A 22,449-nucleotide genomic window follows, 5' to 3' on the forward strand; every position below is an offset into this window, starting at 1 on the left:
GAGAGAAGTTCTCATAATTTCTGGCTGTGAAAACGAGCGGAGATTGTGGCTGAAAGAGAGAGGGCAACTGCAGTTCCAGGAGATTCTCTTACAGGGCCCATGCAAAGACTTACTCACTGATGGACCCATATTCTGAGCTCCAGTGCTGGGGCAGCAGCTCAAAAGGCACCAGGAACATATAGAGAGGAACTGACTTGTCTGGCTTCAGGGCAAGACCTGGAGGGGCAGCTTTCTCCTAGATGGAGGAGCTGGCAGATGCCATTGTTTCTTTGTTGAGCCCTCCCCTATCCCAGGGTGCAGATGCAGGCAGCTGCCATATCTGATTCCCCATCAACCTGACTAATACTATTCATTTGGCCTGAGACCCCACCCCACCCAACTTATGGGCCCATTCATGCCACTTCCAGTGGCTTTTCCACATAAACAGTTCATGTTAGCTCATGCTCATGTTAGAGACTTTCCTAAAATCTCTCAAAGGTTCACAAAACTCAAACAAGCAGCATCTGGCTTTGGCATGTCCCGTACCTCTGGCTGAGCAGTCCTAAGCCAAGCACTAGTAACAGCTGACATCGGTTGATGGCTTGGCCTCTCAAGGCACCTCCAAGCCCGACACAAGTGGCAACCATCTGTGGATTGCTTTGTGGCTCATGCCAGGTAGCCCTGGGCAGGGCACAGGCTGCGGCTGAACTTGGCTGCAGTGAGGACCCTCCTAGGAGGCTCTGGGACTGGCATGCCCGGTGGCCAGCTTTGGACCCAGCCAGAGCATAACCCAGCTGCCTCTGGGGACGAACCACACAAATAGCACACTGAACAGGCACTAGAGCCCTGCTAAAGTGAATCACGCTCTGTAGAGTCAGCCCCTACAAAATAACTCCTCCACTGTAGTCACGGACAGTCCTCAGAATCAATCAGCTCACGGATTAATCCCTCTCACTGATGTGCAAATAGCAACCAAGGCTCAACTACAACAGGACAGCACACACACACACACCCACAAGGGATACACCTAGAGTACTTGATTCAAGTGACCAGGAAGACTGTGGCACTGAGCCCCACAGCACGCCTACTACATAAGGTCACTCTACTAAGATCGGGAGACAAAATAGCCTTACCTAATATATAGAAACAAACACAAGGAGGCAGCCAAAATGGGGAGACAAAGAAACGTGTTCCAAAAAAGTAGCAGTACAAAGGTCCAGAAACAGAACTAAACCAAATGGAGAAAAGCAATCTACCAGACGCAGAGTTTAAAACACTGGTTATAAGGATGCTCAATGAACTCAGAAAGAATTCAAGAAAGAGACAGGAAACATAAAAATGGCGATAGAAAACATAACAAAGAACCAGTCAGAAACACATAATACAATAACTGAACTGAAGAATACTTTAGAGGGAATCAACAGTAGATTAGATGAAGCAGAGGCTCAATAAGCCATTTAGAAACTAAGGTCGCTGAAAACACCCAAACAGAACAGCAAATAGAAAAAAGAATCTCCCAAAATGAGGATAGTTTAAGGAGCCTCTGGGATATTAAGCATACCAACACCCACATAATAGGGGTACCAGAAGAAAAAGAGAAAGAGAGCAAAAAACTGAAAATCTATTTGAAGACATAATGACAGCAAACTTCCTTAACCCGGTGAAGGACATAAATATATAAGCCCAGACAGCACAGAGAGTCCCAAACAAGATGAACCCAAAGAAGCCCACACCAAGACACATCATAATTAAAATGTCAAAGTTTAAAGACAAAGAAAGAGGGGAGGGGGTTCACACAGTGTGAGGGATATAAATGATAAACGTCTAAGTATTACTTTGTCTTGTGTACCTGAAACTAATAAAAAACAAACAAACAAACAAAAAAAACAAAAAAGAAATCACAGCATCCACCCAGCCCAAGGTTGGCCAATAGTATCCATAACTGGAAGTGATTGCCTGGCATGACGTGGCATGGAAGTTGGAGTCCCATCTAGGCTCTGCAGGAAGGACTGCTGTGATCCATTAGCAATGTCTGCCCTGAACAGCTGCAGGAACTCCAGGTCTTTAGGGCAGCTGCTGGGAAATGCCAATCCAAAAGGAATACTAAAACATCCCGGGGATAAACTGGTTAAATATAATTTGTCCTACTCCCACCAAAGCAGACAGCATCCTGAAATGAAAAATTTAAAGCCCATCTCTGCTGAGGCCCTTTGTAACTTTTTCATGCAGTCTCACTGAGCTAAAATGCTCAATGTAAATATCTCATGATGTAGTGCCTTTTTCTCAGCAGAGTAAATTAATTTTGTTATATACATTTTTAGAGTGGACTAAAGAAACCTGAAGAGAGAACAAGAACATATGAGAAAAAAAAGGGGGGTGGGGAGTATTTCAGAGATTTTTTTCAGTGATTCTGCTTTGCCTTGTTGAAGTGAATTAACAAATACATTTTTTATTAATAATGAAAAAAAAATAAAGACAAAGAAAGAATCTTAAAAGCAGAAAGAGAAAAGCATTTAGTTATCTACAAAGGAGCTCCCCTAAGACTGACAGCTGATTTCTCAACAGAAACTTTGCAAACCAGAAGGGATTGGCACAAAAATATTCAAAGTAATGAAAAGCAAGGCTCTACAACCAAGAGTAGTACTCTACCCAGCAAAGCTATCATTTAAAATTGAAGGACAGACAAGAAAAAGCTAAAGGATTTCTCCAACATCAAACAAGTATTACAAGGAAGTTTAGAGTGACTTCTTTAAGATGAAATAAAAAATCAAAAATATGAATAATACAATGGTAATAATTACATGTCTATCAATAATTACTTTAAATGTAAATAGATTAAATGCTCCAATCAAAAGACATAGGAGGGCTGAATGGATAGACCCTTACATATGCTGCCAACAAGAGTCTCACTTCAGATTGAAAGACACACACACAGAGTGAAAGTAAAAGGATGGAAAAAGATATTTCATGAAAATGGAAAGCAATAAGCTGGATAGCAATACTTATACCAGACAAAATAGACTTTAAAATAAAGACTATAACAAGAGACAAAGGACCTAGTAATCCCTTTTCTGGGTATTTATCCAAAAAAATCCAAAACGCTACTTCAAAGGTATGTGTGCATCCACATGTTCATTGCAACATTGTTTAACAGTGGCCAAGATGTGGAGGCAGACTGGGTGTCTGTCAATGAATGAGTGGATAAAGAATAGGTGATACATACATACAATGGAATAAAGCCCACCATGGAAGGGAATGGGTTCCTGTCATCTGAGGGGACATGGGTGGACCTGGAAGATAATGTACTGAGTGGAGTATGTCCAATAGAGAAAGACAGATGCAATGTGATTTCACTTATAAGTGGAATCTAAACAGCAAAATAAACAAACAAATAAAACAGAAACAAGGGGCCGGCCCGGTGGCTCAGGCGGTTGAAGCTCCATGCTCCTAACTCCGAAGGCTGCCGGTTTGATTACCACATGGGCCAGTGGGCTCTCAACCACAAGGTTGTCAGTTCAACTCCTCGAGTCCCACAAGGGATGGTGGGCTCCGCCCCCAGCAACTAAGACTGAACACGGCACCTTGAACTGAGCTGCTGCTGAGCTCCCGGATGGCTCAGTTGGTTGGAACGTGTCCTCTCAACCACAAGGTTGCCAGTTCAACTCCCACAGGGGATGGTGGGTTGCGCCCCCTGCAACTAGCAACTGGCAACTGGACCTGGAGCTGAGCTGCGACCTCCACAACTAAGACTGAAAGGACAACAACTTGAAGCTGAGCTGCACCCTCCACAACTAAGATTGAAAGGACAACAACTTGACTTGGAAAAAAATCCTGGAAGTACACACTCTTCACCAATAAAGTCCTGTTCCCCCTCCCCAATAAAATCTTTAAAAAAAAAAAAAAAAACAGAAACAAACTCATAGATACAGAGAACATTTTGATGGTTGCCAGACAGGAGGAGGGTCACACGGTGGTGAAAAAGGGGAAGGGATTAAGAAGTATAAATTGGTTGTTACAAATCAGTCATGGGATTTAGGGTACAGCATAAGGAATATAGTCAATAATATTATGATAACTATGTATGGTGTTACTAGATGGGCACTACATTTATTGGGGTGATGGACTGGAGGGGTCTTGGACTCCAGGGTGAAACAGCTGCAGGGATCAAGCAGTACAATTTTGTAGTTACAGAATGCTCCCCTACTCTTATGGCCAAATCTGAATCTGATTTGTCTGGTGAGCTCCTCAACTCTGCCCTGCAGACTTACTGAGACCCTATCCCACCCAAATCCCCTAACGCCAGAGGCACTTTCTCCAAGAGTGACCAGGCCCATCTGCATTGCACTCTTTCTTGAAAAACTATCAGAGTCCAACAGACCCCAGGTGGGCAGCAACTGGACTCAATGTGCTCTAAGACTTTTGCTGAGTCACTTCAGGGTCAGACTGACACCAAACCAGAATCTACATTAACCTGGTATCACAATTCTTCCCATTCTAGTGACTCCCTGAGACCCTGCCTCACCCAACTTGCATACTGCACGAGGCTTTATCAGTGACTGAACCTTAAGGGAGCTGACAGGGGGCAGCAGGTCTTGGGGTGTCCTGGCATTTTGTGGAGCTACCCCAGGCCTGGTACTGGTGGCAGACATCCTTGGTTCACAGTGTGGCCTCTTCCACGCACCTCCAGGGTTAGCACAGGCAGCAAAAAACTACAGATCACTTTGTAGCTCTTATCAGGTAGTCCCCGGCGGGTCACAGGCAGTGAGTGACCTGGGCCTGCACCAGAGCCCCTCACAAGAGGCCCCAGAACTAACATACTTGGAGTCTGGCTTCAGACCACAGCAGAGCACCACCCAATTAGTCCTACAAGCGGCACACACAAAGGGTGGTTTCAACAGGCACCAGAGTCTGATGGAGCATATCCCACTCAGTGGGGTAAGGCCCCTGACAGCAGCCCATAAGCTGTGGATGTGGAAAAACCCCACAGCCAATCAGCCTGAGGGTCGTCAGTCCCACCTATTGATGTGCCAATAGCAACCAAGGCTCATCTATAACAGGAAGGCACACAAAACCCACAGAATGGAAACTCCTGGAGCACCCGGTGCAGGTCACCAGGGAGACTGTGCCACTGGGCCCCACAGGTCACCTAATACATAAGGCCATCTGGCCAAGACTGAGGGATGTAGCAGATCTACCTGATGCATAGAAAGAAATAGAGAGGCATCCAAAATTAGGAAATAAAGAAATACATCCCAAATAAAAAATTAGGAGAAATCCCCTGAAAAAGAACTAAGCAAATCGAGGCTAGCAACCTACCAGGGTTCAAAATAATGGTTATAAGAATGCTCAAGGGGCCAGCCTGGTGGCTCAGGTGGTTAGAGCTCCATTCTCCTAACTCCGAAGGCTGCCAGTTCGATTCCCACATGGGCCAGTGGGCTCTCAACCACAAGGTTGTCGGTTCAACTCCTCGAGTCCCACAAGGGATGGCGGGCTCCGCCCCCAGCAACTAAGGTTGAACATGGCACCTTGAACTGAGCTGCTGCTGAGCTCCCGGATGGCTCAGTTGGTTGGAACGTGTCCTCTCAACCACAAGGTTGCCGGTTCAACTCCCACAGGGGATGGTGGGTTGCGCCCCCTGCAACTAGCAACTGGCAACTGGACCTGGAGCTGAGCTGCGACCTCCACAACTAAGACTGAAAGGACAACAACTTGACTTGGAAAAAAATCCTGGAAGTACACACTCTTCACCAATAAAGTCCTGTTCCCCTTCCCCAATAAAATCTTTAAAAAAAAAAGGAGAAACAAACTCATAGATACAGAGAACATTTTGATGGTTGCCAGACAGGAGGAGGGTCACACGGCGGTGAAAAAGGGGAAGGAATTAAGAAGTATAAATTGGTTGTTACAAATTAGTCATGGGATTTAGGGTACAGCATAAGGAATATAGTCAATAATATTATGATAACTATGTATGGTGTTACTAGATGGGCACTACATTTATTGGGGTGATGGACGGGAGGGGATTTGGAGGGCAGGGTGAAAAAGGTGAAGGGATTAAGAAGTACAAATTGGTAGTTACAAAATAGTCATGGGGATGTAAAGTACAGCATAGGGATTATAGTCAATAACAAGATAACAACTATGTATAGTGCCACATGGGTACTAGACTAGTCAGGGGGATCACTACTTAAATTATATAAATGTCTAACCACTATGCTGTACATTTAAATTAATATAATATTGAATGTCAGATGTAATTGAAGAAGGGGAGGGGAAGGTGAGGGGGAATAAGAGGTTCAAATTTCCATATATAAAACAAGTCAAGGCAATGTAATGTACAGCATAAGAAATATAGTAAATAATATTGTGATAGTGTAGTACAGTGTCAGATGGTTGCTGGACTTATCACGGTGATCATTCTTTAGGTATATAAATATTGAATAACTATTGCGCATACCTAAACTAATATAATATTGTGTATTTTAGTAAAAATATTTTTTAAATTGTATATATATATTAATATTCCCTATTGTCTTTGGTAATGCCACCAATTTACTTGTAGTAATATTTATAGTTTTCCAATATTGATTTATCCATCCCAAGGTATAAAATGGAGATTCATCTTAGACTTCCTCTTACCCACTCCACATCTGCTTGGTCATTTAGAGTTAACTTTTGTTATGAAACAAACTGCTCCAAATCTGGAGACTTAAAAACAAAATATTATTTCCTGTGATTCTGTGGGTTTAGTTGATTCTCCTGGTCTGAAACACCTCAGCTGAAACTGGATGGTCTAGGATGGCCTCACACATATGTTTGAGGCCTCAATTGGAACGCTGAGATGGTTGGGACAGCTGGGGCCTCTCTCCAAGTAGCTCCTCATCTTCTAGGAGGCCAGTCCTGATTTGATTACATGGTGCCAGAAGGGTTACCAGCAATAAGAGGGCAAGTCCCAGTGTGCAAACATTTTTCAAGCCTCTGCTAAATTACAATTGCTTTTATCCCAATGGCCAAAGCAAGTCATACGAGAGTCACCTGACTCACATATGAAAGTCACGTGAGTTTCAGGGAGAGGACTACCCAAGTGTATGGATATAGGTAGGTTTGGAAAACTGGCTCAAGAAGGGGGCATAACTGCAACAATCTACCAGACTTAATCCTACTGATTCTATCTCTTTATAATCTCTCCAATCCCATTCTTCTTCTTGAATCCCATTTCACTGAGGTGTTGAAGATTTTTTCATCTCTTACCTCAAGTACTTGTAATAGTCTCCTAACTGAGCTTGCATTGCTGTAAGCTATCAGCATGTACATTTTCTGGAAAATACAAATCTGGTCATATAACTCTGCTGCTTAAAACTCAATAGCTTCCCTTTGACTATTAAACTATAGAATAAATTCCTACATGAGACCCAAAAAATTATTTCATATTCTAGCCCCTACTTTCTTTTACTAGTCCCTCATATGCACCCTCCTCTTTCAGAAACAAACATGAAGTCCTTCAAAGGGCCATGGAATTTCAATACCACAACTTTACACATAATGTTGTTTCTATCTGGAATGTCCTATTACTGCTTGTGTCTTGACAAATTTCATCTTATTCTTCAAGATTCATCTCAAATACCACAAATTCAATGAAGCATTTCTTGCCTGAAACAGTTAAATGCTCCCACTTCTTGCTTTTCCATTGCATCTCACACAACTTTCAATTATAGTGTTTACTCGGACATAATTATTTGTTTGGAGACCTGTCTCACCACTATTTCACTGTGGGATGGGGACTGTGTCTTTTTTAATGTATATCTCTCCAAATTCTCATACAATTCTTGACATCTAGTAACTATACAGCAAATCCTTTTTTAAATTAAAGTGTCCATTTCCAACATTCTAGATGCCAGTGGAAAGAAAACTTATCAGGTAAGTCTCAAATCTTATCATCAATTCAGTACTCTTTACTTCTTCAAACGTTACTTTCAGTCAAGTTATTTGAATGGAATGCAGTTCTAAGTGCACTAATAAACTTTCAATATGTACTAATATACCTTCAATGTGTTATGAATACATTAAAATGAGAATTTAAACATTACATTAAGGTGTGTAAATATACTAAATTTACAAATATACCAAATATGCCAAAATTATCAATGTACTAAAACATACTGAGGCTCTATTGCAACTGTAGCTGGATTATGTGAGATTGAGTCTCTTTTTTGTTTCCTGAATTCTCACACATTTTAATGTTTAAAGTAAAACACCCATGTTGCAGTTAGAATGGTAGATTATATACAAATAAATCTCCTTGAAAAGTTCACTTCAGTTGGCCCGCAGCCTTTGCTATAGACCAAATGTTTGTGTCCCCCACAAAATTCACAGGTTGAAATCCTAACCTACAATATGATGGTATTAGGAAGTAGGGGTAGGTCATGAGGGTAGTGCCTTCATGAATGAGACGACTGATAGTATCTTTATAGATATTCCAAAGAGCTCCCTCTACTCTTCCACCATATGAGGACACAGCAAAACTACATTTGTCTATGAACTAGGAAGCAAGTACTCACCAGACACCGAATCTGCTGGCGCGTTGACTTCCCAGGCTCCTGAACTGTAAGAAATAAATTTGTTCTTTTTAAGCCACCGAGTCTATAGTATTGAAGCCCAAATGGACTAAGACTGCCTTACTGACCCACAGACCTAATTTGTTGGGAAGACTTACACTAGCCAAATTCATGGAGACTTATGAATTTTAAAAACCCAGTTATCTTACTCCACAGTGAGAAACAGATCTAATACCGGTGGTGTGGGGCCAGGGTGGGGGGCTTTCCAACCAAGGGAAGTAGTTTGGTAATAGAACTAATAATGATTTAAGCACAGTCTCAAAGTGGATAACCGAGGTTAAACTGTGGATTCAGCTTTAATGTAGGAGAAATTAAGGTACACACACTTTCACGGTTCCGGAGCCTCAAAGAGCCAGCAAGCTAACTTGGGCAAAGTTATTGTGAATGGTTTTAACTCAGGTAGTGACCAATAAAAAGACAAAGTAGCACACTTTCCACCAGATATTCAACTCATAACGTGTGTATATGTACGCAAATTTATCCTCTCTAGTGAGGAAAGACTGAAGTCCTCACTCCTCGCCTAAGTTAACTAAGCCCATATGGCATGAAATATTTAATTTCAAGAATTGTAGAAAGACTATCAAGTTATTTACTTAACGTGAATTTCTATAAACTAACGGTATAAAGCTTGGGGTTCAAAATGGAAAGGCTATTGGTTGTGGGGGATGGGAGAGACTCATGGACTACATTTATCATTTAAAGAATATTTTGGCGGGAGAGGAAAGAGGCAGGGTTTACTGTTTCTTTTGCGTAAGCTTTTTCTTAATAAGCCTTTTGTTTTAGAACGGATTTCGGTTAACAGAATTATAGTGAAGACAGTACAAAGTTCCCTATATCCCGTACAAGACAAGGCTTTTAAAATCTCACTTCTACTTCCATCCCCTACCTAAACTCTCCCTCACTTCTTTATGCTTCTGAACTCCCTTCAGCGTTTGACAGGGTCTAGTGCATATAGTGCAACTTTTGGACTGGAACGAAAACGCAGTTCTGTTCAAACTTCACCGCCCAGCCACAACTAGGGCAGGAGTTAAGCTCGCGAAACCCAACGCGGAAACCCTAACGCTGTCGCTCCGCCCGGCCCCCCTTTTCCAGAGACGCGCAGAAACCCTTGCCAACGTGGCTCCTCCAACTCGGGTCACGGGAGGCGACCGCGAAGCGAGGCCGGGGAGATCCGGAGCCTCTAGAGGGGAGGAGCCCGGGACCCGTGCCCTGAATCCTGAGGAACGAGCCGGGGGCGGGACTAGGACAGTTCCCGACATCAGGCTCCTCCTTTGAGGGCAGGTTCTCGAAGTCAAAACATTTTTAACTTCAAAATGTCCAGACCGCTGAGACGTGTGGTGGATTACACATATAGACGCACATACGTGTCGGCGGTTTTGCTTACTGCTGACCTGTGCAGGCCGTCTCAGGCGCAGCCCACACCTCCCCACAGCCAATCCCCCCACGCGGTCTCGCGCCCCTCGGGCACCCACATCGCAGCCTGTCCCTCAACGCGTCGCGCAGGGGCGGACACGCGCGCGTGAGGACGTCCGGGGAGCGCGCGCGTCGCCGCCGCCGCCACCACCACCACCAGCACCAGCACCAGCACCACCATCGCCTCCGAGCTGGGCCGGAACTGCAGGTAGTGTGTTTTAGAGGTGATGGCCCTGACTGAGGGCCGAGAGGCCGCGTTTCCCGCTCCTTGTGCAATCACTGCCCCCGGCTCCGTCTGTTCATCGTCATGAGAGGTCAGGCCAGGGGGGCGCGGGCGGTGGCCGCCGAATGGGCTCTGGGGAGAATAACTGAAGCACTCGAAGCTCGAACGTGGGTGGAAAATTCTGTCCTGGGGATTCCGGAAGTGTTTTCGTTTACTTTTCTTCCTTCCTTTTTTCTTCCCCTTATTGCTCGTGCAGGCAGGAAAGTGCGAGGGTTCTATGTTTTGTTTTGTTTTGTTTTGATAGAAAAGACAGTTGCGCCCAACCTCGGTTTTCAGAGGTTTAACGAAGTAAGTAGTACCCGTGGCATCCGAGCATCGGTGAAAGCTTTTGGTGAAAGGTACTAAAAACCAAACCGCCGTACTGTAACTGAAAAAAAAAAAAAAATTTCAAACCTAGAAATGAACTAGAATGACACAGAACTTCCCCTGACATTAACCCTAGCTTCCTCCTACAGAAAAGGCAGGCTGGGATAAGGCTCTGCGTTTTGTGAGCTGGGATTCCAACTATCGACGCCTGCCCACACTGGTCATTTAGGGATCCTTCCCTGCCAGTGTCCTCTTTCCTGCAACACACATGCACACACACCCACACACCCACCACGGTAGCATTTTTATTGGGCATACTGTATAACTATCCTTATTCAAACCAAAGAGGCACCTAGCAATTACGTGGTGACTCCCCAAGTCTCCCTATTAAAAGTATTTGGGTAATACTTTTTTTTTTTTTTGGGGGGGGAGGTAATACTCTTGGTATTGATCACTGGAAGCCTTTTTAGTAACTTTGGGAAAGCTATTTCAGCATAAAACGAAATTTATAGGTCACCTAAGTGAAATGTTTATTAGTTCTCCATGATGATACTGAATAAGACATTAAGATTTAATTATTTTCCTAGCCTTTCCAAGCATTAAAACACATGATTCTTATGAAATGTAGAGATGAAACTGCTCCAGTTGGGCAGAGTGAATGTATTGAAGTATTCAAATGTGAATGAGTACTTGTACATTATTCCCATCTAATGGTCACCCATAGTTTGACTATTTTGCTGATTCCTTCTCTCATTAGAAAACTGGAGGCATTTGAAGCTCAACTCCTTTTGTAGAAGATGTTCCCTAAAGGATAGTTTGTGTAGGACAGCAGACCCTCTGCATTAAGTAAAGGAGGAGTCTAGTAACAACTGATATAGCCTGAACATAATTCATCTAGTATGATTATCAGCATCTCCTTTAGTGAATAAAAGATTGCTAGTGAGCAATATATTGCTTGTATTTAACTGTTCACATAGAATCTATTTTCTGCTCTTTGATTTTTAGGAGACAGAGCCCTGGAGCAAAGAAATCTGGATCACAAGAAATTATTCAAGGGTCATGCAAGCCAACTATAGCCAACTGCACAGTCCTCCAGGAGCTGCAGGCAGTGAAGATGCCTCAGCCTCCCAATGTGTCCATACAAGATTGACAGAAAGTTCTTGTCTTCATTCTGGAGATGTGCATATCCAGATAAACTCCATACCTAAAGAATGTGCTGAAAATCCAAGCTCCAGAAATATAAGGTCAGGGGTCCATAGCTGTACCCATGGATGTGTACATAGTCGCTCACGGATTCACTCCCACAACGAAGCAAGGCAGCCTGATGATACTGCCATGGAGTCTGGAGATCATAATAGTAGCTCCTTCTCAGAATTCCGATATCTCTTTAAGTGGCTGCAAAAAAGCCTTCCATATATTTTGATTCTGGGTGTCAAACTTGTTATGCAGCATATAACAGGTAGGTTATAATAAAATACTGAATTGTTTCATTGCTAAATTCAGTAAATTTTATTTTTTATTGGAAATCTAAACTATGTATTTCAGTTACTTATTTTCTGCTTTTAAGATTGTGTTTCCTTTAAATTCATTTCATTGTGTTGTTGTTTTTTTCTTTCAATTAATTGGAACTTATTTTCTAACAGGAATTTCTGTTGGAATTGGGCTGCTTACAACTTTTATGTATGCAAACAAAAGCATTGTAAATCAGGTTTTTCTAAGAGTAAGTATAATAAACAACTAAAAATTACTAAATGTTTCTCTGTAGATTATATACTCATTTTTGAGAGAAATAGGAATTAAGAGTTTTCTTTGGCAAATTTAAATATATTGTAACATCCATGATACATTGTTATCTAAATGACCTGGAATAAATTATCTGTCCTAATGCTGAATTATTTCACCTTATTTTCATTGTATGTTGGGTTCCTGATAGAAAACGAAAAAATAGGATTAAAAGGTTTAGAAAGCACTATTTGATCTGATTTGTCAAGCGCCTTCATGTTTTATTAGTTTAACTATAACAAGTAATATAATCATTAAAAACATTAGCTGTTTTAGTTACACTGTAAAATTTAAAAGTTAAACAAAAGGTATATTGAGTAAATGGATATTGAGGTTTTTATCTCTCATAGTTAAAGAAAATTAAGGACAAGAAGTTTTTCCATAACTTATGAGTCCTATTCATATAAATTATTGGGAAAAGTAGAATTAGTTTATAAAATTTCACCTTCAAGCAACTTTAAAGAGCAGTATCTGTGTAAAGCATCATGCATTCTGACCTGGAAATTTGTAGTTAGAAGCTATCAAACCATAAAAATTTAATTCAGAGTTTAAAACTATTATAGTAAAACTTTTAATGAAATTAGTAATTAAAACTTTATTTTAAAAAACAAATCATATTAAATTCTTATGGAATGTCTGAGAATTTAAAAAGTATACTTATAAATCCTGATAACTTAAATGCATTTTTAAAAATTCTGTTTTGTCAGGCAAAAATAGGGAACTGCAGAAGTAAAGTTTACATTCGGGTGGGTCCTTTACGTCAGCTTGTAGATTTGGCTTTTTTGAAACATAGGTAATGTTTTTATACAATGAAGAAACATGTATTTTAAAATTTGTTTAAAAATGAGTTCTATTTTGTTCACTAAAGATATATAAAATAGTGTGGTGATGTACAATTTGACAGATATTCTATTATTTTTAATAAGATTAGTCATCTTAAAACATTCTAAGCTAATAAACTAGTCATTAAAGTACAATATTTAGTTTAATGATATTTAAAATTCTGGCATAATTCAAAGTAACAAATCGTAAAATTGTTTATTTTTCAGGAAAGGTGCTCAAAGATTCAGTGTGCTTGGTTACTGGTATTCTTAGCAGGATCTTCTGTTCTTTTATATTACACCTTTCATTCTCAGTCACTTTATTACAGGTAATTAGAGGTCCAAGTACACAATCACATTTTTTATGCAATCATGTATTCCATAGCACTTTGCATATATCTTACTTGTGTATATTTATTGTTAGAGTTCAATTTTTACCTATCCATCTCCTTCCAAGATTGTAAGCTCTGAGTGACTTATTCAGATTTGTATACCCAGTGCTTTGGCTCATAGCAGGTGCTCAATAAATATTTCTGACACTTAAATTTTTACTTACATAAATTAGTAGTTATTAAGTACTTTTAGGTTGTTGTTGGTAGTCTTTGTTTTTTGATTTTTATTATTTTTTGACAAATAAAAATATATACTTCAAAGTTGTACCACATGATGTTTTGATATAGGTATACATTGTGTGGTAAGAACACTTGATCTTTGTTTCTGGAAGTAAGGATAAGACTTGCTACAGGACAGTAGTTGATAAGTTTCCATGTTAGATAGAAGTGTTCTTAATTTTTGGCTTTAATCAGATAATTTTAAGTCTTGGTTTCAGTAGAGTTGGAGAGATATGGACAATCTGTGATACAGTTTGTAGGTGGAGCCAGTACCACTCAGATTGGATTGGGAGTTGGTTGAGAAAATGGCAGATATCTAAAATTAGTGAATTTTTCAGATTATAGGCTAAAAAAGGTATCAACCATGACAAGCTAGGAAGACTGTCCTTTTTTCTATTCTATGGAGGAAAGATTTGAAATTAAAACATTTTAAAAGTCTCTTTAAAATAAGCAAAATGATCTTCCATTTTGTTTATGTGAACTCTTAACATTTTCCAAATTCATACATTTACACATCAAATTAAAATATTCAGTAGCAAATTAAAAACCCCTATGAATTCTTTATTATTGTATGTTGTTCTGGTAAGTTTTGATGTTTTTCTCTTGGTAGCTTAATTTTTTTAAATCCTGCTTTGGACCATTCAAGCTTCTGGGAAGTACTTTGGATTGTTGGAATTACAGACTTCATTCTGAAATTCCTCTTCATGGGCTTAAAATGCCTTATTTTATTGGTGCCTTCTTTCATCATGCCTTTTAAATCCAAGGTAAGAAACTAACATGTTTTATTGGAACGATGTTAACAAACCACGTTAATTCTATTTAGTCTTCATTTAAATAATTCCTTCATTTATAATTTTTCACTTTGCTAAATAACCTAATTTTAATTATCTATGTTATCTCAGACTGGCAACCATTTCCTCAGACTTGAACCTAAATATTAATCTATTCCAATAAAATCAGAATTATATTTGCTTCAGAATCACCTAAAAATCAGTCCCCACATCATACGTGGAAAAGTATTATTTAGATTTGAACTTCTGCTCTCCTTCAGGGCATTATCAATTCATAATTGATAACTGTATGCTATTATTCAGTGTTTTTACCATATTCAATAAAAACTAATATAAATTTTTCTAATCAGTAAAAACATACATAAGTTTTACTTGTATACATAAAACATTTTCACTGTCATTCTTTAAAAATTATTCGAAAACAAACCACTCAGTGATTATGTGAGAACCAGGTTGAGGTTGTGTCTTAACAACTGTCATGGAGATGAATTTTATAGGTATCTGTGATTGTGCCATATTCTCATGATGTTCAGTCCAATATGAAGTGTTTGTGATATGTATATAAGAAGCTTGGGTAGCTTAATTTGTTATATTTTTCCTCCCTTTTTAGGGTTACTGGTATATGCTTTTAGAAGAATTATGTCAGTATTACCGAACTTTTGTTCCCATACCAGTTTGGTTTCGTTACCTTATAAGCTATGGGGACTTTGGTAATGTAACTAGATGGAGTCTTGGGATATTGCTGGCTTTACTCTACCTCATACTAAAAGTAGGTAACATTATAAATCTTGTCATTGCATAATGACTCATACAATGATTACAGAGTTTACATACTACTTTTCTCTTTAACTTTTAGTTTATCGTCATATCACTAGTTTGAAGTAATAGTAGGTTCTGTATCTACTTAGAAATGGAGAAGTGGAAATACATATCTTTACCTTAATCCAGTGGTTCTCAAATTTTCTTGGCAGAGTGGACTTCCACATATAGCATGGATTTTCTAAACCAGGGGGACAGGGTGAATAGAACATACCCATCTGCAACAGTAGCATCTGTCATACACATAATTCTCAAACTAGTGGGGTATCTTATCCTGTTTCCTCTATGCCTGCTTCCCTGAACTTAATTACTTTATGAAACTTTAAAATCTAATTATGTTAAAAACATGTGAACCAGGTAGAATTGCCTTGTCTGTTACATAGTTAACTTTCTATTTGTCTTGACCAAATTGTAATTCTGGGTATTCATACATACTTTTTTTGGTTAAGAGTGGCTGAAATCTATAAATTGAGTAAAATATTCCATAATTGGATTTTAAATATATTTAGATTGAAATGATTAGCTGTGCTATGCAATGAGCATTAATTTAATATCTGTATTTGATATTATGGGACTTAAGCTTTGATCTCTGGGGTTAGCAGATAAAGCTCTTTGAATTAATGAATTACCTCTTATTTATTTCCTCTTTTAGCTTTTGGACTTTTTTGGACATCTAAGAACTTTCAGACGGGTTTTGCAAATGTTTTTTATACGACCCGTAAGTATTTTTTAATCTGTTAAGAGGAAACACTTTTAACCTTTTTTTCTTCATTATAAGAATTTAACTCAGCAGTTTCACTAGTGTGGATTTCATAATTACATTTTTGTGGGTTTTTTTTTCCTAGTACTTTGGCACTTGGGGCTATGAGAATGATTTAGGAGTTTTATCTGTTATCAATTTCTTGACCTACACATTAACAGCCACCTGATAGTTAATGCAGTGCTTATGTATTTGAATGTGCCTCTTACCCCTTAAAATCACTTGACAGTCTTAAGGTTTTATAAACATTCCCTTAAAAATCTTGTCATGAACTTTTGTTCTTCCTTTTTTAATCCACAGATGGTGGCTTTGTGTAGTTACATTAACTCCTTATTCAGCTTCTATGAAAGCACTTCCACTGTAATTCATTGTGTATATGGAAAAGTTCATTACCAAAATAATGACCCTTGAAATTTTCTTACTGGAAAAATTTCCCCACCAATGCTCAATTCTGTGTTCACAATTAAGTTCACAGCATGGAATTTAACAATAAATTGAGACTCCAATGTCAATTATAAACTTACGTTATTCTACTGATGTTACAAATTGCAGAGAAAGGATGTCATAGGCTCATTTGCTATTTACCGTATCTTTCCGTGTATAATGTGCTCCCACGTATAATGCGCGCACCCACGTTTTTGGCCCCAACTTTCAGGGAAAAAATCTTTAGTTTTAATTTTTTAATTCAAATGTTTATTTGTTTACATTTAGGTACTTGTTTTTTTGTATTATAAAGGAATTGTAGCACTTATTTTTTAACATGTTATGGTACAAGAAATTTTATGTAACAAATAATTACAAAACACAAGGACACAAGGTACAAGAAATTTTATGTACCATTAACAAATGTATGATATTTATGCATCCTATAAGGCCAAGAACTCGTTGTCGCTTACAAGTTCGTCATAAGTTAACAATACCTAGTATCATATTCCAGGGTATTATTTTGCATATGGATATCATTATTGATTTCTAGAGTTACACTTTTAACTCATACGCATAAATAAAAGAATTAAAAACATTTATATAGATATGGAGTTAGTACTACCCATGTATAATGCGCATCCTTATTTTTCCCTCACAAATTTGGGCAAAAAAGTGCACATTACACACGGCAAAATACGGTAGTAGCCTCAAAGGTTCTCAGTACTTAGATATGGTCACCAGATTTCAGAGTTTGAGCCTCAGTTTTGCAGTCAATTCATTACTTGAACAATTATTTGGTTGGGACTCGGGATCTGATTTAAAAGAATGCCAATCTAGTCAAGTATGTTGGGGAGAAAAAAGCATTATATCTACAAAGTAGACCACACTAACTGGCCAAGGCACCCTTTCCCTAAAATAAAGTTAGTAATGTAGTAACAAGTTTTGCTACATACTATTCAGAGTTGTTTATTTAGACAAGACACAATATAATTGAGAGTTCAGCTTTGATCAAGTTTATTCATTATGTATCAGCCATTTTACCATAATTTAGTAAGGCTTATGTTGCAATAGCTTGATATTCCTTCTCTGTGAGGCACAGAGAAACAATCAGTCATCGATACTCTGATTTATCCCTGAGTCACTCATGTTACTTAACTTTGCCAGGGAAATGGCAATCGCCACCAAGATAAACCTTCAGTTGAAGGGAGTCTGCAAAATGCCAGTCAAGAGTGCTATTTTAAAAGCTTGTCAGCACAACTATTTGCAGTATACTCTGCTAAATGAGAGTTTACTGAAGGGGAATTGGAACTAAGGTCATCATCCATCTGTAACTTGAAAAAATCTTAGTTTTTAAAATTTTTATCCTTTTTGAGTGTGTTTGATTTTGTTAACTCTCAATATTTAGTACAATTTCATACAAGTTAGGTCATAGCTTCAGGTTCTTGAATCAAGTCATGCCTTGCTCTCATTACCATGTTCTCACTTCTCTTCAGCCACCTTTTCCCAGTCATTTCTACAGAAAGCTGATCTCATTTGTAATATTTTGTCACATCTAGTAAGTAACTAAATTCTGCTGAATTGTGAGGAAGTTATTAAGATCTTGAAGAAATCAGAAACATTTTTAACACCTTAGAAGAAAAGGAAATTCAAAGAATTGTATTGTTCAGCCAGTTAATTTTGACAGTATCTCTACCTAAGTGACATTTTGCAATTACAGTTTTTATAAAATTTTATTCTTTCCTGAACTAAATGCTCTTTTGTGATAACTGATAATTAAAATTATTTTTAGACTTAGTGGCAGGACTTTGTTTGGTGGTCCCCACACCTTCACATTGAATTCACCTGCAGAGCTTTCAAAAATTACAGATTCCTGTTGTCACATCCCAGTATGTCTGGACCTATTGAATCAATCTCCAGCATGGAGCACAGAAATCTATTTTTAAAGCAATATCTCCACGAGTTATATTCAGTCAGCCAAGCTCTGGATTGACTTTTTTGAACCACTGCCATAAATAAGTGGGCTCAATTTGGCAATACAGGGTCACCTGATACATTAATATAGACTTAATTATAGTTCAGATTACTTAATCTCTTAAGCCAGTATTGAATCAGTGAATTTAGAGCACTGTCATTTTTGGGGAATCCAGTGAATCTAAAAATCTTTCAAGATTCTATTATGTATTAATGAGTTCACTTTGATTCAGTCCATCAAGACGTGGTTCTGCATACATAGTTGAGCTTTGAAATGTTTGTATCCTTTGGGAGAGTTTTCAAATGCCTACCGTGTTTCCCCAAAAAGAAGACCTACCTGGACCATCAGATCTAATGCGTCTTTTGGAGCAAAAATTAATATACGACCCGGTCTTATTTCACTATAAGACCAGATATAATTAATGTAATATAATATAATACCAGGTCTTACATTAATTTTTGCTCCAAAAGATGCATTAGAGCTGATGGTCCGGCTAGGTCTTCTTTTCGGGTAAACAGGGTAGTTCCAGAGAGATTTGAGAAATACAGCATCACCTCCATACTGGAAGAACAGGAAAGAAATTTGTAGATAAACAAAACTTCTTATCTTCACAGAGTTACGGAGTGACTGCCAGCAAGAGACAGTGTTCAGATGTGGATGATATTTGTTCAATATGTCAAGCTGAATTTCAAAAGCCAATTCTTCTCATCTGTCAGGTAATTATATTTTTGAGCAACTTAAATACAACACTTTTCTGTCATTTGCAAATCTCACCTATTATAAGGGAAAAAAAAATGACAGTGTTTAACAGAAAGTATTCAAGGCACATACTAGTAATTTGTGATTAGGGGTTTGGTAGATATGCTAAATCTTGCTCCTTATGTTCTAATGGTTTTCATGCAGAGAAGTGTTTATGAAGGGGAAAAATAATTCAAATGGCAAACTAGTTACCAATGTGATTGGAAAACAGGCTATTTTTAATAACTGGATACTAGTCTTTTAGAATATCAGCATTTGTTACTGAATTGTGTAAGGCCCTTTCCTATACTTTATGGCAGAGGATGAATCATTATACTTGATCTTCAAGTTATCACCTAGGGATAGCTTATGTTTGATTAAAAGTGATTAAATGGATAGTACATTCAAAAGAACTAGGCTCTGCCCCTAAGACCATTGCGTTCTTGAATGTCATCCTCTCTCATTTTCTCATTTGTAAAACGAAGGGATTAGTGCTCTCCAAAATCCCTTTTAGCTCTGAAGAGTATGATTGTTTACAAAGTGATGAATTTAAAATGAAAATGTTATCAAGAATAAAATGTAGTTCTTAATTCTCTTACAGCATATATTTTGTGAAGAGTGCATTACCTTATGGTTTAACAGAGAGAAAACATGTCCACTGTGCAGAACTGTGATTTCAGACCATATAAACAAATGGAAAGATGGAGCTACTTCATCACACCTTCAAATATATTAAGTTGTATAAACTATTAAGGCCACAAAACACTGATTGTATTTGGTTACAGTGAGTATTGATAAAGACATTAGAATGGATTTTCAGGGCTAGAAGAAAATGTTTCCAAATAGTTTTAGAATATTGTCATAAGACTTAAAATATTAAATGAAAGAACCCTATGTTTTAAAAAATATGTAAGTAATGTTCAACCTGATGCATATGAACATTTATTCTATCCTAATTATTTGACAGGTGATTGCAGTGTTAAATTGTGTGTTTTCTTGTTAATGTTACCAAAACAGCAATTGGATAACTAGAATGAGTAGATCTTAGAGGAACTCAGGTATTCTTTCCTGACAATGTTTCCAGACTAAAGAATATTTTTCATGTTTTAAGATACACATTATCTGAAAGTAGAATTTTCTTTAGCTTGACTTTTATAATTCCCATTCTAAAAATTCTTAAAATTTTCATAAAATTTGTATTTTTAAATGAAAGTTCTAAATGCTATATTTTACCTATAACAATCAGATTTTCTAAGTGAAGATTAACTGAGGATGATATATTTTAATACTGTGTTCTTCTCTGTAGTATTATTAGTAATCAGTGAGAATAGATGATTTAAATTCATTTTGTTTATGAACCTCATACATACAATCCTGCCATCAACTTTAATGTTCATGCTCTTGCTTCCTGTATAGTGCCATGTACTGTCTTGAAGTAACTATTAAAATAATTGATACAGATAATAACTGGCTTCACTGATGATTTGAATAGTGTAACAAGACAAACTCAAATCTTAGAAAATAATTCCCCTTACATAACTAGTCTTCTCCAGAAATTTTGAATCACCATTACTTAGGAGATTAAAGCATGCACCCAGAGGCAACCTAAAGCCTTAGTGTGGTTTGTTGGCCTCTGAGTATTTGTGCACTGTGGTGGGAAAGGGAATGAGGCACTTTCCCCTTGAAACCTCTAAGGGGGAAACAAGATCTATAACAGAAGTCTGAAGCGTTGCTTATATCTAAGTTTGGAGCACAGGGCCTCTACCCATTTTCTCTATTATCATCTATCAGTTTGTATACAAGGAAGACATAGTGGGAAGAAGTAGGAGGTAGAGGTAGAAAACAAACTTGTAGTGTTGATAAGACAAAGGCTAAACCAGCATATAGATTAGTAAGGAGAATGACCAACCAGCTACAGGTTAAGTCACTTTCATGCCTATATGGTCCCCAAATTGGAATTAGAATGTTAGAAAGCCTGTAACTTTTTTCCTCAGGTAAGTACTGCCAGGTTGTAAGTATACCTGTTTCTGTTCATTCAGTGATGATGTATTTAACTGTTATCTACTTGGAGAACCATTGCAAATATTGAAACAAGCTTATCTGGCCTTGTGTCACCTTCCTGACTTTGTGGTAAAGCTAATAGTTGTTATTTAGGTATACAGCAAGGGACAGGTGAGAAAGGCAATTTGGGACTCGAATTTGGGTATGAAAGACAGATGAACTGACTTCTTGTGAAAAACACAAGAACAGCATCTTACTACATGGGTTGTAATACCCACTTATTATATCTACTTACCCTATGGCTATAGGGTTAGCTTTGATTCTTAATATGATTTAATAACAAAGGAAGTCACTGGGGGATAGTGGTGTTTTTTGGGTTTTTTTAAATGAACAAGGAAGCAGTTCATATATAAATTTAATGCGGGAAAATGTAATAGAAGAGCCATGCCATCCAATAACAATGCTGATGAACTGGAAACATTACTTCTATTCCTTCACCTCAAAAACAGGAACAGGGACTCAAAAACCCATTTATTCTCTGTATATCACACCTGAAAGACTGTTTCATCAGCACTAAGAGTTGCTACTATGTTTTATTAAAAAAAGTCAAGTCAATTTGAGAACTTCTATAGAGAAATCATCTTGGCAAGTGTGATAGAACTGCCTCATAAATAAGAAGTGGCCTATACAAAACTTTACCCATCTTACGCTAGACATGAGATGTCATCAAACAATACGGTGAGTGTTTAAATAAAATTATTACAGTAAAAGACACATTGCCATTAATCTCCCTCAAAATATTCCCCCTTGTTTCAAACACTTATTCCATCGTTCTTGCCACTTTCCGAAGCAGTTCTCAAAGTCCTCTTTCATGAGTGTCTTCAGTTGCACTGTTATGGCTGCCTCAATGTCCTGAATCCTTTTGACTTTCAGGAAGAGCCAGACATCACATGGTGCCAGATCCAGTGAATAAGGTGAATGAGGACACACTGTAATGTTTTTGATAGAAATTGCCATACACCAGAAGCCATGTGTGACATGGAGCCTTTCCGTTGTGATCACAAAATACGGTGAATGCTGCTGAGTGCTATCCAACAGAAAGGCAGGGATCTTCAATATGGGAAGCAGCATG

General features: G+C 38.3%; 2 protein-coding genes across 8 annotated transcripts in view; one reads left to right on the top strand and one right to left on the bottom strand.

Annotated features, from left to right (window-relative positions):
• Nucleotides 1–22,449, bottom strand: part of RPS6KB1 (ribosomal protein S6 kinase B1) — a 71,933-nt gene that overhangs the window by 14,862 nt on the left and 34,622 nt on the right. For all 3 annotated transcript variants that reach the window (XM_074320399.1, XM_074320396.1, XM_074320397.1), the window contains exons 15-16: nt 10,067–10,657; nt 8,538–8,581 (exon numbers count right to left, since the gene is read on the bottom strand). In XM_074320399.1, the coding sequence (XP_074176500.1) occupies nt 8,538–8,581; nt 10,067–10,657 (635 nt within the window). The remainder of the gene's footprint in view (nt 1–8,537; nt 8,582–10,066; nt 10,658–22,449) is intronic.
• On the top strand, nt 10,081–20,780 carry RNFT1 (ring finger protein, transmembrane 1). Of its 5 annotated transcripts, XM_019736365.2 has the most exons (10): nt 10,147–10,215; nt 10,535–10,628; nt 11,602–12,055; nt 12,240–12,316; nt 13,428–13,528; nt 14,421–14,574; nt 15,212–15,370; nt 16,073–16,138; nt 19,193–19,294; nt 19,918–20,780. In XM_019736365.2, exons 3-10 carry the CDS (start codon nt 11,656–11,658, stop codon nt 20,050–20,052), a joined length of 1,194 nt encoding a protein of 397 aa, XP_019591924.1. In that variant the 5' UTR covers nt 10,147–10,215; nt 10,535–10,628; nt 11,602–11,655; the 3' UTR covers nt 20,053–20,780. The 5 variants fall into 5 exon arrangements, with proteins under 5 accessions (XP_019591922.1, XP_019591924.1, XP_019591920.1 ...); XM_019736363.2 differs by lacking the exon at nt 10,535–10,628 and having other exon boundaries at nt 10,081–10,215; XM_019736361.2 differs by lacking the exon at nt 10,535–10,628 and having other exon boundaries at nt 10,182–10,321.

Source organism: Rhinolophus sinicus, linkage group LG15 (assembly GCF_036562045.2).
Source record: "Rhinolophus sinicus isolate RSC01 linkage group LG15, ASM3656204v1, whole genome shotgun sequence".
NCBI lineage: Eukaryota > Metazoa > Chordata > Mammalia > Chiroptera > Rhinolophidae > Rhinolophus > Rhinolophus sinicus.